Raw genomic sequence first — 23,754 nt, 5'->3', positions numbered from 1 at the left:
ATTACTTATGTACTTTAATTTTTGAGTTTACTACGACGGTACCTACAAACTACTGTCGTATTTATTTACCACGTCCGAAGTTAAATGTACCGTCGTATTTTGTAATTTATACGTCGTAGTTATATGTAACCGCCGTATTATTTTTTTGAAATGGTTTTATATGTAAGCAACTTTTCGTCTACTTGACTTACACATTTGTTGTTTTTATATTCTTATTTTATTTAAATCTGTCATCCAAAAAAGAAACTTTACATATTGCAGAATATTAATTTCCTTCGTTTTAAATTTCCTCCGGAAAAAAAACTCTATTTATAACGCACTGTAATTGAAAAATAAACTGAAAGGTCACGGGAAAAAAAATTCTATTCATAATTTAAAAATTAAAATCCACGTCGGTTATATTAAACCTAACGACGTTAAATGAAATGATTCCATGTCGAACGAAAAATATTGCGTCGTGTTAGTTAAAAACGACGTAGTTAAATGTAACCGCCGTATTATTTTTTTGAAATGGTTTTATATGTAAGCAACTTTTCGACTTACACATGCACTGTTTCCAAACCCGATTAAAAATTTCAATCTCCCAGAGAAACCTTTTCGTCTTTTTTCCTTGTCAGAGCATTGTCAGAGTTTCTCATCGTCTTCCTCTCGTCTTCTTCGTCGTCTCTGAACTTAAACATCGATCATCTTCCTCTTGCTTTCATTGCACGCAAAAGGTAAGCTTTCATTTTCACTATTTTGGTTACTGTTTTGCATGCTCATACGTTTTTTGTTTGAAAAATCTTTTGACCTTTTTTCTGGCCAAAATCATTTTACTTCTTTCCAAGTTTGATAAAATATACAGACAAAGAGGGAAAGTTTCCAACTTTGAAGACAACTACATCAACTAAATAAGACGACCGTAGACCACGACGGTTCGTCAGTTGTTCTAGCGTCGTCTGAAAATTGACAAAGTTGTTTTTAAAATAATAGTCTTTTTTTATATGCTTGTTTAATTGCAGGTTTGATTTCTCTGAACAATGGTTTTTGTTTTTCCCTTATTTGATAAAATATAAAGAAAAAGAAACTAGGGTTGGTATCTAATATAGACGACAAAATATCTTATTGTTTTACGTCGTGTGAATGTTAATACCACGACGGTGTATTACTATTGACGTCGTATGAACATAAATACCACGCCGTTATATAAATAATAGTTTACCACGACGGTGTATTACTATTGACGTCGTGTGAACATATATACCACGACGTTATATAAATAATGGTTTTAAACATTTATTACGTCTGAGATTATTTCATTGCGTCGTCTAAAATCATATCATACGTCGTATTTTTTTAATACCGTCGTTTGTGTTCTTAATGTTTTCCTGAAATATTTTCACTTGCAGTTTTGTCTGTTAAAATGGTTTCTCAACAACAAACTAAGGATTCTGGCTCCAAGAAGCTTGGAATGGTAGCTCCTCAAGACAAGTCTTCGAAGGAGATGAAGTCTTCGAAGAAGATGAAGTTTGCTTCATCATCTGCTGAGACAGAACAAACCAGCCAGACAACAATCTCTGATGATTCAAAGACTGGTCGAGGTATGAGCACAATGCCTCGTGTTGTGAAGAGAAAGCTTCAGAAACTGAGGCCAATTGTTGAGTACAATAAAAGGGGGAAAGGTGTTGGCCAAGCACATATTGAGATGCAGTCGTATATTGGTGTGTTGGCACGCTCCAGGATCCCACTTGTGGACAAGAAATGGTCCCAAATCCCCAAGGATATAAAGGAGCAGATTTGGGAAGCAGTTGACATGGCTTTTGTCGTAGGCCAAGGGGGCAAGACCTCTGTTTTAGCTTCTGCTTCCAAGAAATGGAAGGATTTCAAGTCTACACTAACGAGGCATTATATCCTTCCATACACCAATGACAGGGAGAAATTAAGCCAACCCCCTGAAACATATAAATTCATAGAGAAAGCACAATGGGATGCCTTTGTAGCTTCAAGGCTATCCAAAGATTTTGAGTCTGTGCATTCTCAACATGCACAGATTAGGGAGAAACTCGAGTACAATCATCGATTGTCTCGAAAAGGATATGCTGGATTGGAGGATCAATTGGAGGAAACCATGCCTGGGGTAGAAATTGATCGATCTACCTTATGGAAGAGAGCTAGACAGGACAAACATGGTAACATCCCTGATCCAAAGGTGGCAGAGAAAGCAAAATTAATTGTAAGCCTACTATCACTCTGTTTTAAATTTTTATTAAACTGTGAATTTTTATTAAACCGTCGTATGTTATATTTTTCGTCGTGTGAATGATATTACCACGTCGAAAAGTTTTTAAAAACGTCGTTAAAGGTCTAAATAGGAATCACTACTATGTTTTCTGTAATTATAGCATAAGACGTCGGTGGTTCATTTTCGCGTCGTGTGAATGATATTACCACGTCGAAACTTTTTTAAAAACGTCGTTAACGGTCTAAATAGGAATCACTACTCTGTTATCTTTAATTATAGCATAAGACGTCGGTTGTTTATTCATTTCGTCGTTTTAAAGAAATAACCACGTCGGTATAACTACTGTCGTGATAAGTTATAATAACGTCGGTTTATACGTTATTGCGTCGTGTGAAATTATATAATACGTCGTTTGTACATAAATAACCGTCGTGTGTTTTTTTGTTTATCTTTTTTTAGGATGAATTGCAGAAACAAGTCTCGGAAGGCAAAGTCAGAGTAGATGGCAGCAATGATGTGCTGACCATGGCTTTGGGCCCCGAGCATCCAGGCAGACTGAGGGGAGTTGGTGCTGGTGTTTCCCCAAGGCAATATTTCAATTTGCCCAAACCACAGAGGGTGAGCTTTGACGACCGTTTGAAGGACAGTTTAAGAGTTCTCCTTCAAGAAGAGACTAAAAAGATGGAGGCTAAGGCAAAGGAAGAGGCCTTAAGGATGGAGGCTAGGACAAAACAATTGGTAGAGGCTGAGAGGGAGCATTTCCTGAGTCAGCTTTCCCAATTAATTCCCAATTTTGATCCAAGCATGCTTAAACCAAGAATTAGCCAAAGCCCCAAAAATCCAATGTCTGACAAAGCTAGCTGCTCTGGAGGTGATGTGAGATCCCTACATTTGGAGGATGATACTGCCAAAATGGGGAAACATCAGCCAGATGAAGAGAAGGAAGAAGAAAAAAGAGATGAAGAGAAGGAAGAAGAAAAGGAGAAAGAAGATGAAGAAAAGCATGACGACAAGGTATGTTCACATAACTTTGCCTTTTTTATTTGTTTTTCAAAATTTCATGACGACAAGGTATGTTCACATAACTTTGCCTTTTTTATTTGTTTTTCAAAATTTCAGACGTCGATATTTTTATTTAATCCGTCGTTTGTTTAAAACTTAGACGGCGGACTTTTTTTAAGACGTAATAAAATATTTAAACGACGGTTTTTGCACCGTCGTTTAAATGGTTTCAGACGACGCTTTATTAATAAAACCGTCGTCTTTATTGAATTACCACGACAGTTTTTTCACCGTCGTTTAAATCCTTTTAAGACGACGTTTTATTCCTTAAACCGTCGTCTTTATTGAATTACCACGTCATTTTTTTTATTTCTTTAAACAGGTTATTGAAGTTGGTGCTTATTCAAATATGGAGGCGCCATCTTCTTTAAAAACCCTTTGTCGTTTTGTGGAAACGACACTCCTGCCTGAGGATAAGACACTCCAATTTACAATTGATAAGGAGGTGTTTGGTGGTGAGCGCGATACCTTCCTCCTGCCTGAAGATATTACACAATTTGCAGGCATGGAAGAAATTGGAGCTACTGTATTGGCTGTATATATGAGGTTTGTACTTCTAAGATAATAACTCGTTGGTTTATATATTGCGTCGTCTTAACTAACTAACCACGTCGTCTTAACTAACTACCGTCGTGATAAATATATTATAACGTCCTTATCTATTTCAGTACGTCGTGTGAAATATTATAATACGTCGTTTTTTTATACATAACCGTCGTGTTTGTTTTTGCTGACTTGTTTATATTATTTTATGTATTTAGGTACTTACACGATGTTTTGAAACAAGCCAATATGTGCAGCATGGTTGGCTTTATTGACCCTGCTACAGTTAGTGCCAACTCTGGCACAATAACTGAAAGATCACGACTGGTAGCAGCTCGACTTCAGAAGACAGACGGTGAACAGCTTTTCATGATGCCTTACAATCCAGGGTTAGTCTCCTTAGGATTTTGTTTTTATGATTTTCAATAAATGACAGCTTATAAACTAACCACGTCGGTGTTTTATTTTATTTAGTCGTTTGAAACTACTAACCACGTCGGTATTTATTTGTCGTCGAGATAAATATATAATGTCGTCGTTATCTACTTTATTTCGTCGTGTGAAATACTATAATACGTCGTTTTTGTAAATAACCGTCGTTTTTATATTAATTTTGTGCAGCCGTCATTGGATCTTGCTGATTGTAAGAGCAAAGAAGGAGACCGTCTATTTTCTGGATCCTCTGTCAGGTCATCGTGTGGTCGACGAAGAGGCGAAAAACATCGTGAACAGTGCTTTAAAAATATATAATACCCACATAGGCCGAGCAGGACGTAAAAATGTAATTTGGAAAACTCTCTCAGGCACACCAAAGCAACCCAGCAATGTCGAATGCGGGTATTATGTGATGCGCTTCATGAGGGACATCATCATGGATCCTTCCTTGGGGTTTGAGAATAAGGTAAGAAGAAATTACCTTCATACATTTCACGTCGTTTTTTGTATTATCAACGACGGTCAAGTAAAATTAACGTCGTTGAATGGATATACTACGTCGGTTATGAAAAATATCGTCGTCTGTGATTGAATTTCTTTTTATTTATAAACCCTAATAGTCATTGTTTATGCAGTATGCCAAGGGAAACCAGGAAGCTTCATACCCCCAAGAAGCCATTGATGAAGTCCGGAATGAATGGGCAGAGTTTGTTTTCCAAATTATTAAACAGGGCAATTATTGAACACTTGATATTTATGTATAATGTACAAATTTTCTCTATAATATGTAATGTAAAAATTTGTTGAGGTTTTCTTAAATTAAAAAAAAAACAAACATACAAATTGCTTAACCGACGTGTAATACTTTTCCAACGACCTAATAAAGTCAAAAACCGTCGTATTTTGTTGTTTCGTGTTTTAAACAAATACGACGTAAAAATATAGTTAGACGACGTTCTTTGAACAATTGAGTCGTTTATGGTTTACAACATCTTCAATTTCTTAAGGGTTCAGGGTATCATCGACGACGTTTATGTAACGACAGCGGTTAAGTCGTTGATATATATATTTTACGTCGTATAGTTAAATAGCCGCCATGGTTTCTCATTTTAACGACGTCATTTTAACGACTTAGTAGTCTATTACAATTTACAACGTCTACAATTTATTAACACCGACGTGGTTTGTTGTTGTGGTAAGAATATTTTATTATTTTTATATCAAAATATTCAAAATAAATTTAAAATAAATCAGAAAATTGAAAAGTCAACTCCTATGAAGTCATTGATATATTTCTTCCACATAAACCTTGAAAAAATTCATTTTGAATAACAAAAATTTAAAATGACCATCCAAAACAAAATTGTTTGATGAGTCATAAAATCACTTCTAGTTTAATGGTTTAGGGTTTAGAGTCTAGGGTTTAGAGATTAGTGTTGTTATTTATTGGGGTTTATTTTTAAAGTATAATTTTTGGGTAGTCTATGTTATATGTTAGGCTTTAAAACCATAAAACCTTTTATAAACTTAATTTTTTAAATTGTATAATTTAATTTTATGGGTTTAGTGTATTAATTTTTAACGACGGTGGTTGGGTCGTGGAATACATATTTTACGTCGTACAGTAAAACATACGACATGGTTTACGCTTTAAACGACGTTATTTTAATATGTAAGTCGGTTTATATAATTTACAACGTCTTTAATTTCTTAACACCGACGTGGTTTTTCAGTCGTCGTTATATAAAAAATTCAAAATAAATTTAAAATTAATCCGAAAAATGAACGGCCTTACGTTCTTAATCCGAAAAATGAAGTTTCCGTCGTGGAATATTAAATTTACGTCGGTACTTGTAGAACTTTCGCCTTGGTTTTTCTTTCGACGTTTTATAACGCGCGCGCTCTAAAAATTTTCGCGCGACCTAAATTTTTTTAGATTTGGCTCTTAGTCTTATACTTTGATCCCTGAAACCTAAAATTTCAGATTTCACGCGACATAACATTTCGCTCTCTCACTTCTGCTCTAATTAAAAGTTGCACTCTCCAGGCTCGTCGAATCTGTGAGCTCGTCCAACCTGTAAGTACAAACCCTATCTTCCCCTTGTAAATTCATTGAATGATATTAGGTTGTTTTGTTAAAGGGTTTTAGGTATATGCTTTGCGATCTGTTAATAATGTGCTTATAGGTATGGGTTCATGGATTTTCTGTTTAATGGGTTCATGGATTACATTATCTGTTATGTTGAATTGGGAATGGATTTAATTTTGTCGTATCTTTTAATCACCCTATGTTATGTTGAATTGGGAATGGATTTATTGTTTTCATGCTTGGTTTCATGTATATGTTGGTTTCTTGCTTGGTTTCATATATATGTTGTGTTCTTAATGGGTTTTGTGTTCTTGAAAATAAACTGAGACACGACGAATTTTAAGGCATACGACGACGATTACACGACGGTGTTTTTAAACTACCATCGTTGTATTACTTATACACGACGGTTTTTTCATAAACCGTCGTTTGTATTACTTATAATAGACGACGTCTGTTGAAAATCCGTCGTCTATATATGCCAAATACGTCTGTTTTTGTTTAAAACCCGTCGTCTCTGTTGTGTATTACTTGCGATTAGATCATTGTATAATCTGCTATAGTGATGGTCATTGCCTGTATTTTCACTTTATTATAGATAATAGGTTATAGTGTCGGAGATGGATAAGTCATGGATGCATCGGATAGAAGATCGAAGGCATATGAATTTGGGGTGGAAGCATTTTTGAACTTTGCTATAGAAAATCTTCTAACTACAACACATATCCGTTGTCCATGTGTTAAATGTGTTAATTTGAAGTTGTTTGAGGTTGGAATTATAAGGGATCACTTATACTTTAATGGAATTGACCAAAGCTATAAGAATTGGACATTTCACGGAGAACCTTGGGAAGCAACTACTAATGCTAGTAGAAATGTTGAAGAAGATGATGGCCATAGTAGGTACAGTTTTGTGTCTGAAGAAATTGATATGGATGATAATGATTTTGGTGATTTTGGTTCGGATCCGTATGAGTTTGCCAATGTGATTGGGGATGGAGATCAACCAGTGTACCCTGGTTGTAGAAAGTACACGAAGTTATCGGCATTAGTGAAGTTGTATAATTTGAAGGCAAAACATGGGATGAGTGATGTCTGTTTTACAGAATTATTGATACTTCAAGGCGATTTGCTTCCAGAAGGAAATACAATACCAACCTCCATGTATGAGGCTAAAAAGACTTTGTGTGCATTGGGGCTGAGTTATGAGAAAATGCACGCATGCCCCAATGATTGCATCTTGTATAGGAAGGAGTATGAGGATTCAACTAATTGTCCTACTTGTGGTATCTCAAGGTGGAAGGAAGGCAAAGATTCAATCTTGAAAGAGGGTGTGCCAGCGAAGGTGGTGTGGTATTTTCCCCCAATTCCAAGGTTTAAAAGGATGTTTCAATCACATGAGACAGCTAAGAGTTTGACTTGGTGGCATGCTGCTAGAAAATCAATTGACGGTCAGATGTCTCATCCGGCGGATTCCCCGTCTTGGAAACTTCTTGATGATAAATGGCCTGAGTTTGGTAATGAGCCGAGAAACTTGAGATTGACTCTTTCATCTGATGGATTCAATCCCCACAGTTCTCTAAGTAGCAGATATAGTTGTTGGCCGGTTATCTTAGTTACATATAATCTCCCTCCATGGCTGTGCATGAAACGAAAGTTCATGATATTAACCTTATTGATTTCCGGTCCTAAACAACCCGGAAATGATATAGACGTCTACTTGGAGCCTTTGATTGATGATTTAAAATCCTTGTGGGTTGGGATTAGAGGAGTGTATGATGCACATAATGGAGAATACTTTACACTCAGAGCTGCATTAATGTGGACAATTAATGATTTCCCCGCCTATGAAAACTTATCTGGTTGTGTTGTTAAAGGATATAAAGCTTGTCCAATATGCGGCGATGATACACCTAGTCACAGGTTGAAAAATGGCCACAAAATTTGTTACATTGGGCATAGAAAATGGTTACCAATCAATCATCCATATAGGAGGCAACGTGCAGCTTTTAATGGGAAACCTGAATATGGCATACCTCCCGAGCCATTAACCGGAGAAGAAGTGCTGCATATGGTTGAAAATGGTGACAGAGTTTGTTGGAAGAAGAAATCAATATTCTTTGATCTCGAGTATTGGAAATACCTTCCTGTAAGGCATGCCCTAGATGTTATGCACATTGAGAAGAATGTTTGCGATAGTATCATTGGTACATTGCTGGAGATCCCTGGAAAAAATAAAGATGGGATTGCTGCTCGATTAGATTTATTGAACATGGGGGTCAAAACTGATTTGCAACCCGAGTATGGAGAAAGACGTACTCGTTTGCCTCTTGGGCCTTGGAATTTGTCAAGAGCAGAGAAGAGAGAGGTTTGCAATTCTTTCTATGGTATGAAGGTCCCTGAAGGTTATTCTTCAAATATTAAAAATCTTGTATCTTTACAAGATTCAAGACTTCTTGGCCTTAAATCACATGATTGTCATACCTTAATGCAACAATTGCTCCCTGTGGCAATTCGTTCTGTTTTGGAGAAGCCTGCAAGGTATGCAATAACGCGTTTGTGCTTCTTCTTCAATGCTATATGTGCAAAGACTGTTGATGTTTCCAAGCTAGATAAGTTGGAAGAAGATGTAGTAGTTACTCTGTGTTTGCTTGAGAAGTACTTTCCCCCTTCATTCTTTGATATCATGGTTCATCTAGTAGTACATCTTGTCAGAGAAGTTCGTCTATGTGGGCCAGTATATTTTAGGTGGATGTATCCGTTTGAAAGATATATGAAAGTGCTGAAGGGGTATGTTCAGAATCGTACTCGTCCCGAAGGTTGCATTGCTGAGCGGTATATAGCTGAAGAAGCGGTAGAGTGTTGTACTCAGCATTTATCTGATGTTAGTACAGTTGGAGTGCCTTCAAGCCAAAAGATGGGACTTTCAAAGCCATTATCAGGTTGCACAGTGAGCGTAGTTGATCAGGACCTGTTGAATCAAGCACATCTATATGTCTTGGAGAATACGGAGGAAGTCCTACCTTATATCGAGTACGTATGAGCTTTATTCTTTAAGTTTCCATTTTAAATTATTTCTTATGTTTATCTTCTATATTTAGGACCGTAATGCTTGAATTTTTCGTGTCATGTAGGCAACATATGATTCACATCAAGACTGCTTATCCAAAATTTAGAAAGAGAACAAAGTGGCTGCAGGATAAGCACAATAGCACTTTCATTCAATGGCTACGCTTCAAGGTATATATTGTTGAATAACATATTTCTCTTTTAATTTTCTTCTTATTTATATGTTAGATTGAATTAAGATATGATTAATTTGCAGGTTCAAAGTGAACTTGAGGAAGACAATCATGGCGTATCAGAAAATTTAAGGTGGCTAGCAGCTGGTCCAAACATGTCAGTGCCATTATATAGGAGCTATCTTATTAAAGGTATTAAATTCAATATCAAGGCACAAGATGATGTGCGGACAACTCAAAATAGTGGAGTTTATTTACTTGCACATACCATGCAAGTTGCTAGTGCCAAGGATAAAAACCCAATTCTCTCAAATATGGGTTTCTATGGTGTCATTCAAGAAATTTGGGACCTTGACTACCAAAAGTTTACAATCCCAGTCTTTAGGTGTGATTGGATAGATAGTTCTGGTCTTGTAGTCGACGAACTTGGATTTACCCTTGTAGATTTGAGTAAAATTGGACATAGGAATGACCAATTTGTTTTGGCTTCTCAAGTCAAACAAATATTTTTTGTTGACGACCCGATGCATCGTGGTTGGTCGGTAGTGTTATCAATGCCTAATAGAGAATATAATGATGTTATTGGTGATGAAGTCTTAGGTGATGTGATAATTGAGTGTGAGCCATTTACTAGAGGGATGCCAAATGTTGACACATTTGATGAACTGGTGGGTGAGTTAGGCGGTCAAAATATTCGAGATGGGTGTGAAGATATATGGATTGAATGATGCTTATGTAATTGGCAGTGTATGACATTAATTTTGTAATATATTGTAATGTGATTTCTTCACTTTCTACGTTCAAATAAAACACGACGTTATTGTGAGCCAGTTATTCAGCATATTTACCGACGTCTTAAAGCAACGTAACAATGAAGAACCACGACGCAATTGTGAAGCAATTATTCAGGATATCACGTCGGGGAAGGATTAAGAACCGCCATGTAATTCAAAATAACACGACTCCAATCCCATAATACCGACGTCTAAAAAACGAGATATATAATCTGAACGTTAAAAAATACGACGTCATCATACATTTTCCACGTCGCAAGTTCTTTTATAAACGAAGAGGAACGAAATGAATTCCGACGGAAATTCATTATAACCGCCGTCTAATAACAATTAAACGACGTTATTTGTAATACGGCTCTCATCATAATCAACGCCGTCTATATGTTCTGTAATACGGCTCTCATTTATTTGGAACCGACGTTGTTTAGAAGTTCAACGTCGTCTATATTATTAAGTGCGTCGTGATGATGATAGATATAAATACAACGTCGACTATATAAATGCCACCGACGTTGTTTCGCATTTCAACGTCAACTGTATAAATACATACGTCGTAAATAATGACACTGACAACTATTTCCACGTCATCTTTTTTAGAAAAATCGAAGTGGAAAATTTATTTCACGACGGTTGTTTGTAAATAAGAGACGTAGTATATTTCAATAACGTCGTCTTCTCATGTATTTAAAGACGTCATATTTTTTCTTATCGTGTAAATTATATTTAACGGCGTAAAATTTTAGTTGTCGTCGTTGTATGTATATCTTGCGGCCTTGTTCTTTTAACATGTGTCATATTTTTCCTTTTTAACGACGGTGATTTGTTTGAGTTGGTCGTCTATTCTCATCCTCGACTATTTTCTAGAACTTTAGCAGACTAAACACGTCTGTTTTTATTGTTTTCCGATGTTGTTTTATTTAACAACGTCTAATATTTATCGTCGTTGTTTGTTTCTGAAAATATGACGTATAAATTTTGTAATACGACTCTCATATATTTGTAACCGACGTTGTTTCGTTTTTCAACGTCTACTCAATAAATACATACGTCGTAAATAATGACACTGACAACTATTTCCACGTCATCTTTTATCGAAAAATCGAAGTGGAAAATTAATTTTACGACGGCTGTTTTTATATATGCGACGTAGTAGGTATCAATAACGTCGTCTTCTAATGTATTTAAAGACGTCAAATTTTTTATTGTCGTGAAAATGATATTTAACGGCGTCGTTTTTTATTTCCGTCGTTGTATGTCTATCTTGCGGCCTTGTTCTCTTAATATGTGTCATATTTTTCCTTTTTAACGACGGTTTTTTTAGAGAGTTGGTCGTCTATTCTCATCCTCGACTGCTTTTTTAGATCTTTTTGCAGTACAAAGACGTCGTTTTGTATTTGTTGATGACGTTGTATATTTTAACAACGACGGTGATTTAGCGTCGTGGTATATGAGGGAAAAGATGACGGTGGATTCCACGACCATTGAAAAATCGAATACACGACGGTGATTTACCGTCGTCTTTTTGCTTTTTTGTAGTAGTGATAACATGAAGAAGGAGAGCAAGAAAGCAAGCTATGCCGCTGAGCACAAAGAGGCCCCAAAAGCTTTTCAGTGGCAGGCGGTCTACCGATTGCTTTGCTCCTTGTGCACTGCAAGCACTTCTCATCAGCCACTTGTCACGAATCTTTTGGAGATCCCCCTTCTCTGATAGTTTCAACACCGCGGTTGACATGTCAGTTGCTAGTGGCGAGTCCTTTGGAAAGGCCTAATGCATGAAAAAACCAACAATCATACACAACATGCAATCAAAAGAATGTCATTTTGTGTTTAGCAATGGCATTTTAAAGGGAGGATGATCACATGAAAGAATAAGATACTTACAAATCCCCACCCCATTTTCGTGAATTCTTGACCTACAATACTATATCCGCATCGGACAGAGAGGAAGAGCTCCATGTACGCACGCTCCTGAACCACTGCAGCAACACCGCCTGCGCGGGGCCCATCTTTTAAGGCCTTCTCAAATTCTTCTGGTGAGTTAAGGGGAACAAGTCCTGAACTGTGTATGTTTAGCTCGTCTGTCAAATATTTTCCGACAAAGGAACCTTTTGGGAAACCAATGGGATCATTGCCTGTTGCTAAACTTTCAATGCCTTTAATGGGGGAAGAAAGCTGCTCCACTGTGAGGATTGAGGTCAGGCTTGCAGTGTAACTTGAGTTGATTATTAGAACTACAAATAGCCATATGATTAGCACAAACCGACCAAGCGTGCTGTCAGTTTTTTCTTCTGCATATGTTACCAATAAGGAGTAAGATCAAACAGTTATATAACATTTAACATAATATAAGCTTCTTGGTTCATTTCACTTACTCTGGGAAAAGAACAGAGTTGAAAAGCTAAACCTGTGAGAAGAAAGCAATAATTATATACTAATTAGAGAGTTTAGATCAAGAGATGATTAAAAACCAAGAAAATCTTTGTGGAATGTATTGAAATTTTGCATCTGAAGATGTGGATTGAAGCACTTACCAAATAATTGTGACAAATTGCTTCCTTGGAGGGCCCCGAAAATCCTCGTTTGTCCTACGCTCCAAAATCCAAACTACTGTTCCAACAACTAGGAAGAAAATGCCTGTGACACCCCACATCATTGGTGTGAAAGGTCTCAGAAAAGCCCAGGCACTAGAGTTCAACTTCCTTATTGGTGCAACCACAACTAAACCAGACTCAATATATGGCTGTGTGAAATCCACCATCTTTGTTCTGCCAGTGGTGATGGTAATATCTCCAACCACACCATCAAACTCCTGTATAAAGATGGTAATCCAAAGAATTAATAATTATAGTAATGTTAAGAAAAATCTAAATACTCTCTGTTTTGTAGTTTATACTTACACCAATTTGGATCATGTGCAGAAGTTCATGGTTTTCTGGGTTCTTTTTACCATCCCCAAAAGGGACAAATTTAAATGGGACAGCATATGGTAACTCATCCAATGCAGCTAGAAAGACCTCAATGCAATAGCCAGTGAATTCTGTGCCTTTTATGCCCACAAACTCACGATAGCTAACTCGATTTGGGACACCAATCCTGAGCTTTCTTCCGTTGTCAGGGAAAACCCACCCACGAGGCTTCTGAGTTGTTTGTCCAGGCCAGATGACGCTGTATAGTCGTTGAATACCGATGCTGGAGCCATTAGACTGCAGCTTCCTTTGAGGCTTTTCTGGTGGATCAAGTGATAAGCCAGAAGAGTTGGACCAATAACCAATTGTCCTAGTCCCTGTGCCAATAACATTGATGACTTCAAATGCAGGATTAATCAAGTTCCCATCTGGATTAAACTTAATTGGCCCAATTAAACCAGTTGTGTTAACCTCTAAAATGCTTTGGAGCAGCTGGCTGCCACCATTGAACATTTTCAAAGCATCAAGATTCAACTTCCCTCCGCGTAACTCATTTAAGTTCGAGTCAGTTGAAAATGAAATATTTCCCCCACGAGCAAAAAATGAATCAAGGGCAACAGCAAGATGCCTTACAGAATCATAGGCATATAGACCATACGTATTTAGCCCAAAAGAAGAGCCATTCACTCTTCTTGCACTAGTTAAGTTGCTCCACTGCGATTTAAATTTCTTTTTGAGCTCCGATTCTGGTGTGTACATTTTAATGTAAGAACCCCTTGAATGTCATCTGTTGATACAAAAGTCAGGGAAGGATCCAGACATATCCACTAGCCATCATCATGAGGTTTCGTGCTTCAGTAAGCACTTGTAGACCCCAACTGGTATAAATGTGCAGGATCAGAATCCTGGACTCCATTGAAGAAACACTAATGAGTGCGTTGGTGATTTCATCTTTTGTTGCTTTGGGGTTCAGAGGCACTTTGTATGAAATTTTACACCGTTTTTCGGCTAGCTTGTCCCCTAAGGCAGCAATGGCATTTCTGCCAAAATCATCATTCACGTAGATTGCTATGACATCTCTCCACTCATAGTAGTCAACAAGGTCTGCTACTGCAGTCATCTGAAAGAGGTCACTTCTTGTTGTCCTAACCAAGAATGGGAACTGAGTTGGAGACAGAGTAGGGTCCGTTGCTGCAAATGATAATAGTGGGACTTTTAGTTCATCTGCAATATGTGAGATTACATGAGCAGTAGCTGAGAATTGGGGGCCAATTATGGCCACTGTGTCATTCTCCATGAACTGCAAAGCTGTCAAGCAACAAGAAATATCCATCATTCTTACTAAGACTTGTGTAAAGGAACTGATAAAACTTTTGAGTGAAAACATGGGAAATTTAATTAGTGTGTACCCTCGATGATGCCCAGAAAGTCACTAGATTTGGTATTCTGCATTTTAAGTGTCAGCTTTGTTCCATTGAGATTTTCTGGATCAGAATTGACATCTTCAACTGCAAGGGCTATTGCAAGTTTTGCAATTTTGCCAATGACAGAATCGAAAGTGAAAATCGCGCCTATGTTGACAACTTCAGGTCTTGCAGTAGTAGCAGTAGCACCAACACCAATTCCATTTGAAGAAGCACCATTATAGAGAACCATAAATAGCATAAGCAGCAAGGCTTTGTTCATGGTGGTCTGCACACTGCAAAAGGACCGAAATATCTAATGGGAAAGAGAAGTGGGTAATTAACAACAAAAATAAAGGAACATGCTCCAAAAACACATGCATGAAGCTGGCTAAATATCTAACAAAGCAATACGAAAAAGATGAATTTGAAGGACATAAAGAAAAATAATGAAGCTTAATTATTTGCTCTCAACTGAAGACAAATATGTATATGCAAAAGCAAGAACAAGCAAACGAGATTATATAAGCACCCAAGCTACACTGGCCAAGGCCAGGGTGCCACGTGTCAAATGAGTAAAGCCGAACGGCTACACTATTTTTGAAAAAAAAGTGGGAAAATGAGTATAGCCGCGCGGCTATACTATTTCTTAAAAAATTCAAAAAAGAATCTAGTATAGCCGGTCGGCTATACTATATATGCATGTACACAGACCAGTCCAGCGCTTAAGCGTCAAACCAGTAGCACACGTTTTTTTTTTAAAAAAGTATAGCCGCGCGGCTATACTATTTTTTAAAAGCAATTAAGGTGATTTTCTTTTAGTATATATCATTTTTATTCAATAATATGTGAGAATTATGTGTTCAATGGTTAATATATGTATATATTTTTAATTAATGAAAAGGTTAGCTTTGGGCTTTGGGGCTCTTGAGCTCTGTGATTTAAATTAAACCCGATTAGTTAATTAATTTAATTTAATTATTCAATTTGTTGTTTAAAACGTAATCACTAATTAAAGTAATTAAAAAAGGCTAACATATTACTTAATTACATATATTAAATTAAGGAGGTAGGCCAAAAAACAAAAGTTAAATTTCGGACAATAAAACCAGATGAAGAATATTATAGCATCTATAATGAGGTAAATAATGAGCAACATGCCGTCAAATAAAAAGGTTCAGAGGATGTTATCGTTGACTATGTTGCTATAGATGCGAAGAAGGTACAGAACTGTTGTATTGCAGCAGTAATAAAGTGATGGAAGGCTAATTTGTGCAATGGTTAGGGAAAATGTGAGAGTTTATTAGGATTTGGAAATGTTCAAATAGGACTTTAGACGAATAAATCTCGATTGCCATCGAGTTGCTGGAAAGGGAAATTCAGATAACAGGATTTTTGGGAAGTTTCTGGAAAATAAAAGTTAACTATTAGTTGCTGCTCTTGGGTTATAGAGTTAAGTTTTAATTACTGGATGAGCATAAATACTAGGACATAAATTTGCATTTTGATAAAGTATTGCACAGCAGAGTCCATTGAACTTCTTGAAATAATAGTCTGTGCATGGAGAATATGTTGACCGTTTGCTAATTCAAAGAAGGCTAATGAAAACACTCAACCAAAATCCAAAACCCTTGTTGATGAACTTGGTGAAATGTTAAAGGGTTTAACTACTATGGTTTAGAGGTGTTGTACAGTGGGGTTTATGGAACCGAACTGACATGTGAGATCTTTATTGGTCCTGTTTATTATCAACGACTACAACATATGGTTTCAGACAAGTTTAAGATTTTCTCAGTATAATTTTGCATGTATATTTCTCCAATTTCGTTTATCGGTTTCCTTACATGCCACTCCAAATTGGCGTGCAGGTTCATTCCACTGGTATGGTAGATCAGATCACCAGCCAGCCCATCAAGGGATGAAAGGGAGGTGGAGGTATATGTTTTGGTGAAATAGAACGAGACTCGTTGCTTGCGCATGGGGCAGCCTATCTATTGCATGATAGGCTTCATACATGTTCTGATTATCACATTGCTGCTGTATGTTCCACATGTGGAAGCATCCTAACACCCTCAGTCATCAAGCCAGAGAAACGGGTTGCACGTGCAGTTAAGGGACTGCCCCCTGTAAGACCTCCCAAGGTCTTCTGTCATGCTTCTGATACGAATAAAGGGATGGAGACAGTTGCAATACCCTATGTCTTCAAATACTTAGCTGCTGAGTTAGCAGCTATGTGCATAAAAATGACCCTCCAGCTAAGTATTTGAAGCTCGATCCTGTTCCTAGAGGGAGGATCAGTGTAAAAATTATACACTGAGATGAATAGATCTTAAAGTTTTTTTTATTAGTTTTTTATTCTTTTCTTGGTTGGGTTTCATTTCATGCAGAATTACCCACCAAGCACACAAATAATTAGTGAATTTCATCATCTTTCTATTAAAAATTTGGTACACTTCACAAAGAGCTTTGTCAAAGTATTCCCATAAAAGAGTAATGCAGCATGAAATTGAATATGTAATGACATGAGCTGTGTATGCATAAGCTTCTAACCTAATTCATATCAGAAGACGACCCATGAAGTTATAATTGGTGTGGGATGGCTCGGAATCAGAACTTCTGATCAGGCATTATTACCATTATCAAGACTCATTCTTGAAGATGATTGATCAATATGTCTTCTTTTGGAGTTGTACATTGATTCATCTTCACTTGCACTTCTATTTGAGATCCTTTCCATTTGCCGTCGTTTGGATCGACTTTTTACTTCCTCTTCCTTCTCATCAACAAATGAAATAAAGGTTTGAAGACGTGCAGATGTCGAGCTGCCGGCAGAAATCACTTCCTCAGTGTAGTGCTTGCTGAACTGGCGCAGCATATTGATGAAATATATAATCAGAGCAAGAAAACAAGCTGAACCACAAAGAACAAAGAGGCCCCAGAAGCTTTTAAGTTGAAGCCTGTCAACTTGTAGCTTTGCGCCTTGTGAGGCACAACTACTGCTTATAAGCCATTTATCATGGATCCTTCGTAGATCCCCATTATCTGACAGCTTCAAAATAGCAGTAGACATGTCCACTGATAAAGGTGAGTCCCTTGCAAAAGCCTGATTTGAAATGAACATGATAACTATGAGAATCCAGAACATAATATTTGGGCAACCAGTTCTGCTTATATAACACTTTAGCAATATTAAGGTTGTTTTATCAAAATGTCTTGAAGGGCCTGATTTGGTAATATAACATGTCAGGTTATCTGATAAAAGAGTATTACCATGGTCATAGATATAATAGATAAAAGAGAAACTTACAAATCCCCAACCGGTTTTGGTGAATTCTTGACCTACAATACTGAAATCACATCTGCTTGAGAGGAATAGCTCAATGTATGTACGCTCATCAATCACTGCAGCAACACCACCTCTTTGGGGACCGTCTTTCAAGGCTTTAGCATAATCGTCTGGCATGATAAGAGGAACGAGTCTGGACTCGTCAACGTTGAGTTCACCAGTTAGATAACCCCTGGCAAATGAACCTTGCTGGTAGCCAATGGGGTCATTGCTTGCAAGCAAAGTATCAAGGCCTTTGATGGAGGAAGAAAGCTGTTGCACTGTAAGGATTGAGGTCAAACTTGCAGTGTAGCTTGAATTGATTATAAGAACGACAAACAGCCATATAATTAGTACTAAGCGACCCAGAGTGCTGACTGTATTTTCTCCTGCATAAGATCCCAACAAAAAAAAAAAAGAAAAAAAAAAAGAGTAAATAAGCATTACTGAAGCAGCTATAACCCATGGTTGCTGGAAAAGCTACTAAATTAGTGCGAATTTACTTACTATGGGCAAAGAACCAAGTTGAAAAGCTAAACCTGCAGAAGGAAAGCACAAATTTTAAGTGATTGTGGGATTTATACCAAGAAGATGCCAATCCTAGTATGGTGAACTCCACAAATAGACATTATGAGAAAGTAACACCAATTCACAGACACTATCTCAATGTCTTGAACACAGTAGAGAATTATAAAGCTTCCAACATAGAATGAGATAACATGAGATACTTCTTATTACTCACCACAGAATAGTGACAATTTGTTTTTTAGGAGGCCCCCGAAAATCATCGTTCAACCTATGCTCTAAAATCCAAACAACTGTTCCAACAATGAGAAAGAAGGCAGCCGTGACGCCCCACATCATTGGATTGAATGGCCTCAGAAAAGCCCAAGGATTAGAATTCAACGTTGTCCTAACAGGTGCAACAACTACTAGCCCAGATTCAATAAATGGCTGTGTAAAATCTGCCATCCTTGTTAGGTTGGTGATGATTGCAATGTCACCTATTGCTCCATCAAATTCCTATAGGGAAGAAGCAAATGGAAAATCAGAAAAAATATCTACCTTCTTAAGTTTAAAGAAATGCTCTGTATATGATACTCACACCCGTTTGGATTTTGTGCACAAGTTCAGTGCTTGTTGGGTTCTTAACGCCATCACCAAAAGGAATGAACTTGTATGGAACAGCATAGGGCAACATGTTCAATGCAGCAGTAAAAACATCAATGCAGTATCCAGTGAACATGTCATTGCCTTCTGCGTATGAAACAAATTCACGAAAACTAACACGTTTTGGGACTCCAATCTTCAAGTTCCTTCCATTGTTTGGAAATACCCAACCACGAGGCTTCTGTGTTGTTTGTCCAGGCCAAATTACGCCGTACAGGCTTTCATTTGAACTCGAACGGTTTGGTGGCTTTGTGTATTCTGGAGGCACAACTGATAAACCCGAATAATTGGACCAGTAACCAATCTTCCTAATCCCTGTGCCAATCACATTTATGATTTCAAATGCAGGATGAATGAGGTTCCTATCTGGAGTGAACTTAACAGGGCCAGTTATGCCAGTCATATTAACCTGTAAAATGTTACGCAATAACAGATTCCCTCCATTAAAGATACTCATGGCATCAAGATTCAGATCCCCTCTGCGCAGCTGAGTCAACCTTGAATCATTTGAAAATGAAATGTTTCCTCCTTGATCAAAAAAGGCATTAATTGCATGAGCAAGCAACCACACAGTGTCGTAGGCATAAAGACCATAAGCATTCAACCCAAGTTTGCCTTTAGATGTCTGTCCACTAGTCAAGTTGCTCCACCTAGAAACAAATTTTCTTTTCAGTTCTGTCTCTGGTGTGTACATGCGCAATGTTAGAACTCCTTGCATATCATCCATCATACTTGATGGGAGAGGAGAGTTGGTATCTATTTGAGTAGTTAGCCAGTGAGTGGCTATCCAGACATAGCCAGTTCCCATCATGCCAAGATACTTGGCCACAGTAAACACCTGAGGACCCCAACCAGCATAAGCGTGAAGAACAATAATCCGAGACTCTGTCAAAGCCACTTTAACCAGTAAATCAGTGATGTTACTCTGGTTAGGATCAAGGACCAAAGGTGCTTTGTATGAGATCTTACAACGTCTCTCAGCAAGCATATCCCCTAATGCAGCAATCCCATTTCTCCCATAGTCATCATCAACATAGAGTGCAATTACCTCTTTCCATCCGTAGTGGTCAATCATTGCGGCTACTGCAGCCATTTGATGCAGATCATTCTGGGTGGTTCTAACAAAGAATGGGAACTGAAGTGAAGACAGGGTGGGGTCCGTTACTGAAAATGATAATAGAGGAACTTGGAGCTCATTTGCAATATGAGATATTATATGAGCTGTGACAGCATTCTCAGGTCCAATTATGGCCACTGTGTCTTTCTCCATGAACCGTAAGGCTGCAGCAAGAACAGCTGGATCAGAATTCACAGTGTTCCTATATAATGCATTTAAGAGAGATCTTACGAACTGTGAACAAAGTCGCAAGACATACCTTCAACGACGCCCAGAAATCCACTGTAATTTGAGTCTTGCATTTGAACTATCATCTTAGTTCCACCAAGAACAGCTGGATCAGAATTCACATCTTCAATGGCAGCTTCTATTGCCACTTTAGCAACTTTGCCAACAATGGAATTGAAAGAGAAAACAGCCCCAACATTTACAAATTCTGGTCTTGTAGAGACATTCGTGCTACCCCTATTTGAGGCAACCCCATTATAGAAAACCATCAACACCAAGAGCCAAACTATATTCATCGTAAACCCCCAATTTTCAACTTGCTTTGCAAAGGAAGCAAACCAGCCACCCAGAAAGCGGTAGAATCAACTGGACTTCAAACTCATACACTGGCATAGTTAAGAAACACCGAAAAATAAGCAAGCAACTAAGAATTTCATCCAGTAACATGAAGAGAACAACTAGGTGCTGAAAGAGTATGTACACGTAAGGTCAACATCATAAACTCCACAAGAAGTAGATAAATAATTAGAAACTCCCACTAATAACTAGATCTAATCATGAAACATAAACAGACAAATGATAAGTTGAGCTCACAAACTAGAGTTTTCTGCTAAATTACCAACTAATCAGACCCATGAAGAGACAACAGACACAAAATGAAAGTAAAAAGCAGCTTGTGAGGAAAGAATTTCTACTTTGAGGAAAAAGGAAGAGCGTTTAATACGGACACAATTATGGGCTCACACCAATATGCATATTCTAGCAACACTTAACAGTAAAATAGAATTCCACCAACTTCATCAAAAAAGAGAATTCGACCAAGGGGAAAAAAACAGTGAAAAAAGGAAAAGAAACCTTTAGAAGTTTGATTCCAGATGAAAAGACAACTAACAGTGCAGCCATTGCCTTAATCCAAAGAACTGAACCAGAAGTTAGACCCAGAAATTTCTACTCTCTCTTACTAGATTAAAACAGTAACACAGCATTTGTGACTTAAACCCAAAGAACCCTTTTGGGAAAAAACTTATTTCCCCCCCAAAGGACAAGTATAATCAGGAAATTGGCCAACTGGGTTTTCTAGCAAAGAAGATGAAAGGAATTTAAGAAGCAAAAAGTTATAAACTTTAGAGCTTTATGCATCAAAAAGGTCAGGGTTATACGCTAAGCAGTATTGGTCAAGCATGTACACCTGAGAAAGTTTCTGAAATTGCTCATGTATAATGAGGATAATAGTATTATTGTCAATGCAGAAAATGTGGGTTGGAAATTAATACCAGGGAGAAAGAAAGAGACACCGTTGGTTGTGATGAGAGTGTGTTCCATGACATGGAGATGACGACCTCGGAATTTTCAGTGGCAAAATAGTTTTTGTGGCTGTCCTCTCTTTTTCACCGTTACAAGTTGAGAGGGGCAAAATTCTCATAAAAAAAGATTGTTGCAGGACTATTCTTTTCGTAGATATTTTGTACCATTAATTAACTGATAACAACGTACACAAGTGCAAATGTGATATATAATTCGTTTTCCCGACTTTTTCTTGAGAGAATTTTGTTTTCTCTTAACTTAAAAAAGTGATTAATGATTTCATATTAATTACCATCATCAGCAAGATCTGATGTAACTTATTATTCATTTTTCTTTTCTAAATGAAACAAAATTTAAAATAAGATGACTTATCAGTAGGTTCTTAAATGACATTTAAGAAACTACTAACACGTTTAATGAATATAATTAAATGACCAAAATTAGAAGTATGTAACATAAAATAGTTACTGAAGGATTCTTAACATATATGAATTATCATCTATTCAAAGTTTTAAATCAAGTGGAAAATTGGTGTGACTAGACCAAATAGTCATACGAGGGAATGACTAGAAAAAATCAGTGGACCAGCCGACCTTCAATTTATCAGCAAAAGAACAGCACAATACAACCAAGAATGGTGGACCCAAAAATGCACATATGCCTTGTGTAGAATTTTCAGACTCACTTATGGATGGTCCATGGCTCAGTTGGGTTTCAATCAGAATGGTGTTTGCTTGTTTAATTCATTGGCTTCACCCCTGGAATGGAAGCCACAGATAGGGTAGCACGTGGTACCATAGGATCATGTGGTCCATATATTAAGCATTAAGAATTGGCTGTTTTCACAGAAGGATTTTGAGCAATAAATCTAGTATTGTTGTAAAATAACTGGGATATGTGCGAATATTGAGCTGCACGTAAAGTAGATGAGACACAGTATTTAACGAGGTTCGGCTATGCCTACGTCCCCGGAGAGCAGCAGTAGTAACTTTTCCACTATGTAAAATAATAAGGCTACAACTTTAGTGTTTACAATATATGTGGCTCACTAATTTTTCTCTCTTGGAGAAATTTCTCTCCACTCTATTTTTCTCTCTACTTACTCACCCTCTTTCTTCCTTCTCTTCCTTTCTTTCTTTCCTCACTCTTTCTTCTCTTCATTTGGTGTATCTTATAAGTGAATGAGCAAGCCTATTTATAGGCAAAGTAAAAGGCTTCTAATGGAGACATAATGATTTCTCCCCAACATTATAATTTCATCTTTTGACTAATCATCCCACTTCTAACACCATCATTTCTTCTTTTGACTACCATACTCAACACCATCATTTTTCTTCCATCATTTCTCTTTATGTGGGCTTCACCAATATTATTTACAACACTCCCCCTTGGAGACCACAAATGACATGTCGGTTGCATCATTAAAGATTTGCTTGAAGAAAACCCAATGAGGTAGAAAACTGATGGAATGAAGAAGATTACAGTAATCAGTGCAGCATAGTTCTGGATGCTCCCCCTGATGAATATCTCCCCCTGATGTCTTCATGACTATCCTTTGGAGTGAGAATCTTTCGGAGTGAGTGGAGGATATAGCCATTAATAATTCTCGTAGTTGAGTAAGTAAATATATTTTCAGTGATCTATCTCTATGTAAATCATAGAAATTTTCAGAGTCCGCGTTTCTAACAAAACTTGGGCTATTTGTAAGTTCACTTGAAAGAATATGCCCGTACATGGTGTTATGCGGAGATAGCATCAAATATACCTCACATCATCCCAAAATGATGGTGATGGAGTTGAGCCCTATCTGGAAAATATGATGTCCGGTCCAATATACTTCCGGAAAATCATTAAAGTGTTCAACGGATAATCCTCATAAAAATGCTTCAATACTTTCTTAGTATAAGCAAGAAT

The 23,754-nt window shown here is 37.3% G+C and overlaps 1 protein-coding gene and 1 pseudogene across 4 annotated transcripts; both read right to left on the bottom strand.

The window, feature by feature from the left end:
• The window catches only part of LOC18770720, an 18,187-nt pseudogene extending 1,513 nt beyond the window's left edge, over positions 1–16,674 (bottom strand).
• On the bottom strand, positions 17,108–21,915 carry LOC18771006 (glutamate receptor 3.6). 4 transcript variants are annotated; one of them, XM_020568517.1, is made up of 7 exons: positions 21,810–21,915; positions 20,567–20,921; positions 19,126–20,471; positions 18,763–19,043; positions 18,528–18,559; positions 18,003–18,409; positions 17,108–17,798 (listed from the first exon to the last, which is right to left on the bottom strand). In XM_020568517.1, the coding sequence occupies exons 2-7, from the start codon at positions 20,829–20,831 to the stop codon at positions 17,316–17,318; spliced, it is 2,814 nt and encodes a 937-aa protein (XP_020424106.1). In that variant the 5' UTR covers positions 20,832–20,921; positions 21,810–21,915; the 3' UTR covers positions 17,108–17,315. The 4 variants fall into 4 exon arrangements, with proteins under 4 accessions (XP_020424106.1, XP_007203104.1, XP_020424105.1 ...); XM_007203042.2 differs by lacking the exon at positions 21,810–21,915 and adding an exon at positions 21,725–21,808; XM_020568516.1 differs by lacking the exon at positions 21,810–21,915 and adding an exon at positions 21,391–21,770.

This window comes from Prunus persica, chromosome G7, assembly GCF_000346465.2.
Source record: "Prunus persica cultivar Lovell chromosome G7, Prunus_persica_NCBIv2, whole genome shotgun sequence".
NCBI classification, from domain to species: Eukaryota; Viridiplantae; Streptophyta; class Magnoliopsida; order Rosales; family Rosaceae; genus Prunus; species Prunus persica.
This window is presented reverse-complemented; position numbering and strand designations above follow the sequence as displayed.

Bases quoted from the DNA above. Each gene is read 5' to 3' on its own strand.
- LOC18771006 (XM_020568517.1), bottom strand. From the start codon at position 20,831: ATGAATATAGTTTGGCTCTTGGTGTTGATGGTTTTCTATAATGGGGTT. The intron at 18,560-18,762 runs GTGAGTAATAAG...TTCCTTCTGCAG, and splicing joins CAAATTGTCACTATTCTGTG to GTTTAGCTTTTCAACTTGGT. The intron at 17,799-18,002 runs GTAAGTTTCTCT...ATTTCAAATCAG, and splicing joins CCAAAACCGGTTGGGGATTT to GCTTTTGCAAGGGACTCACC.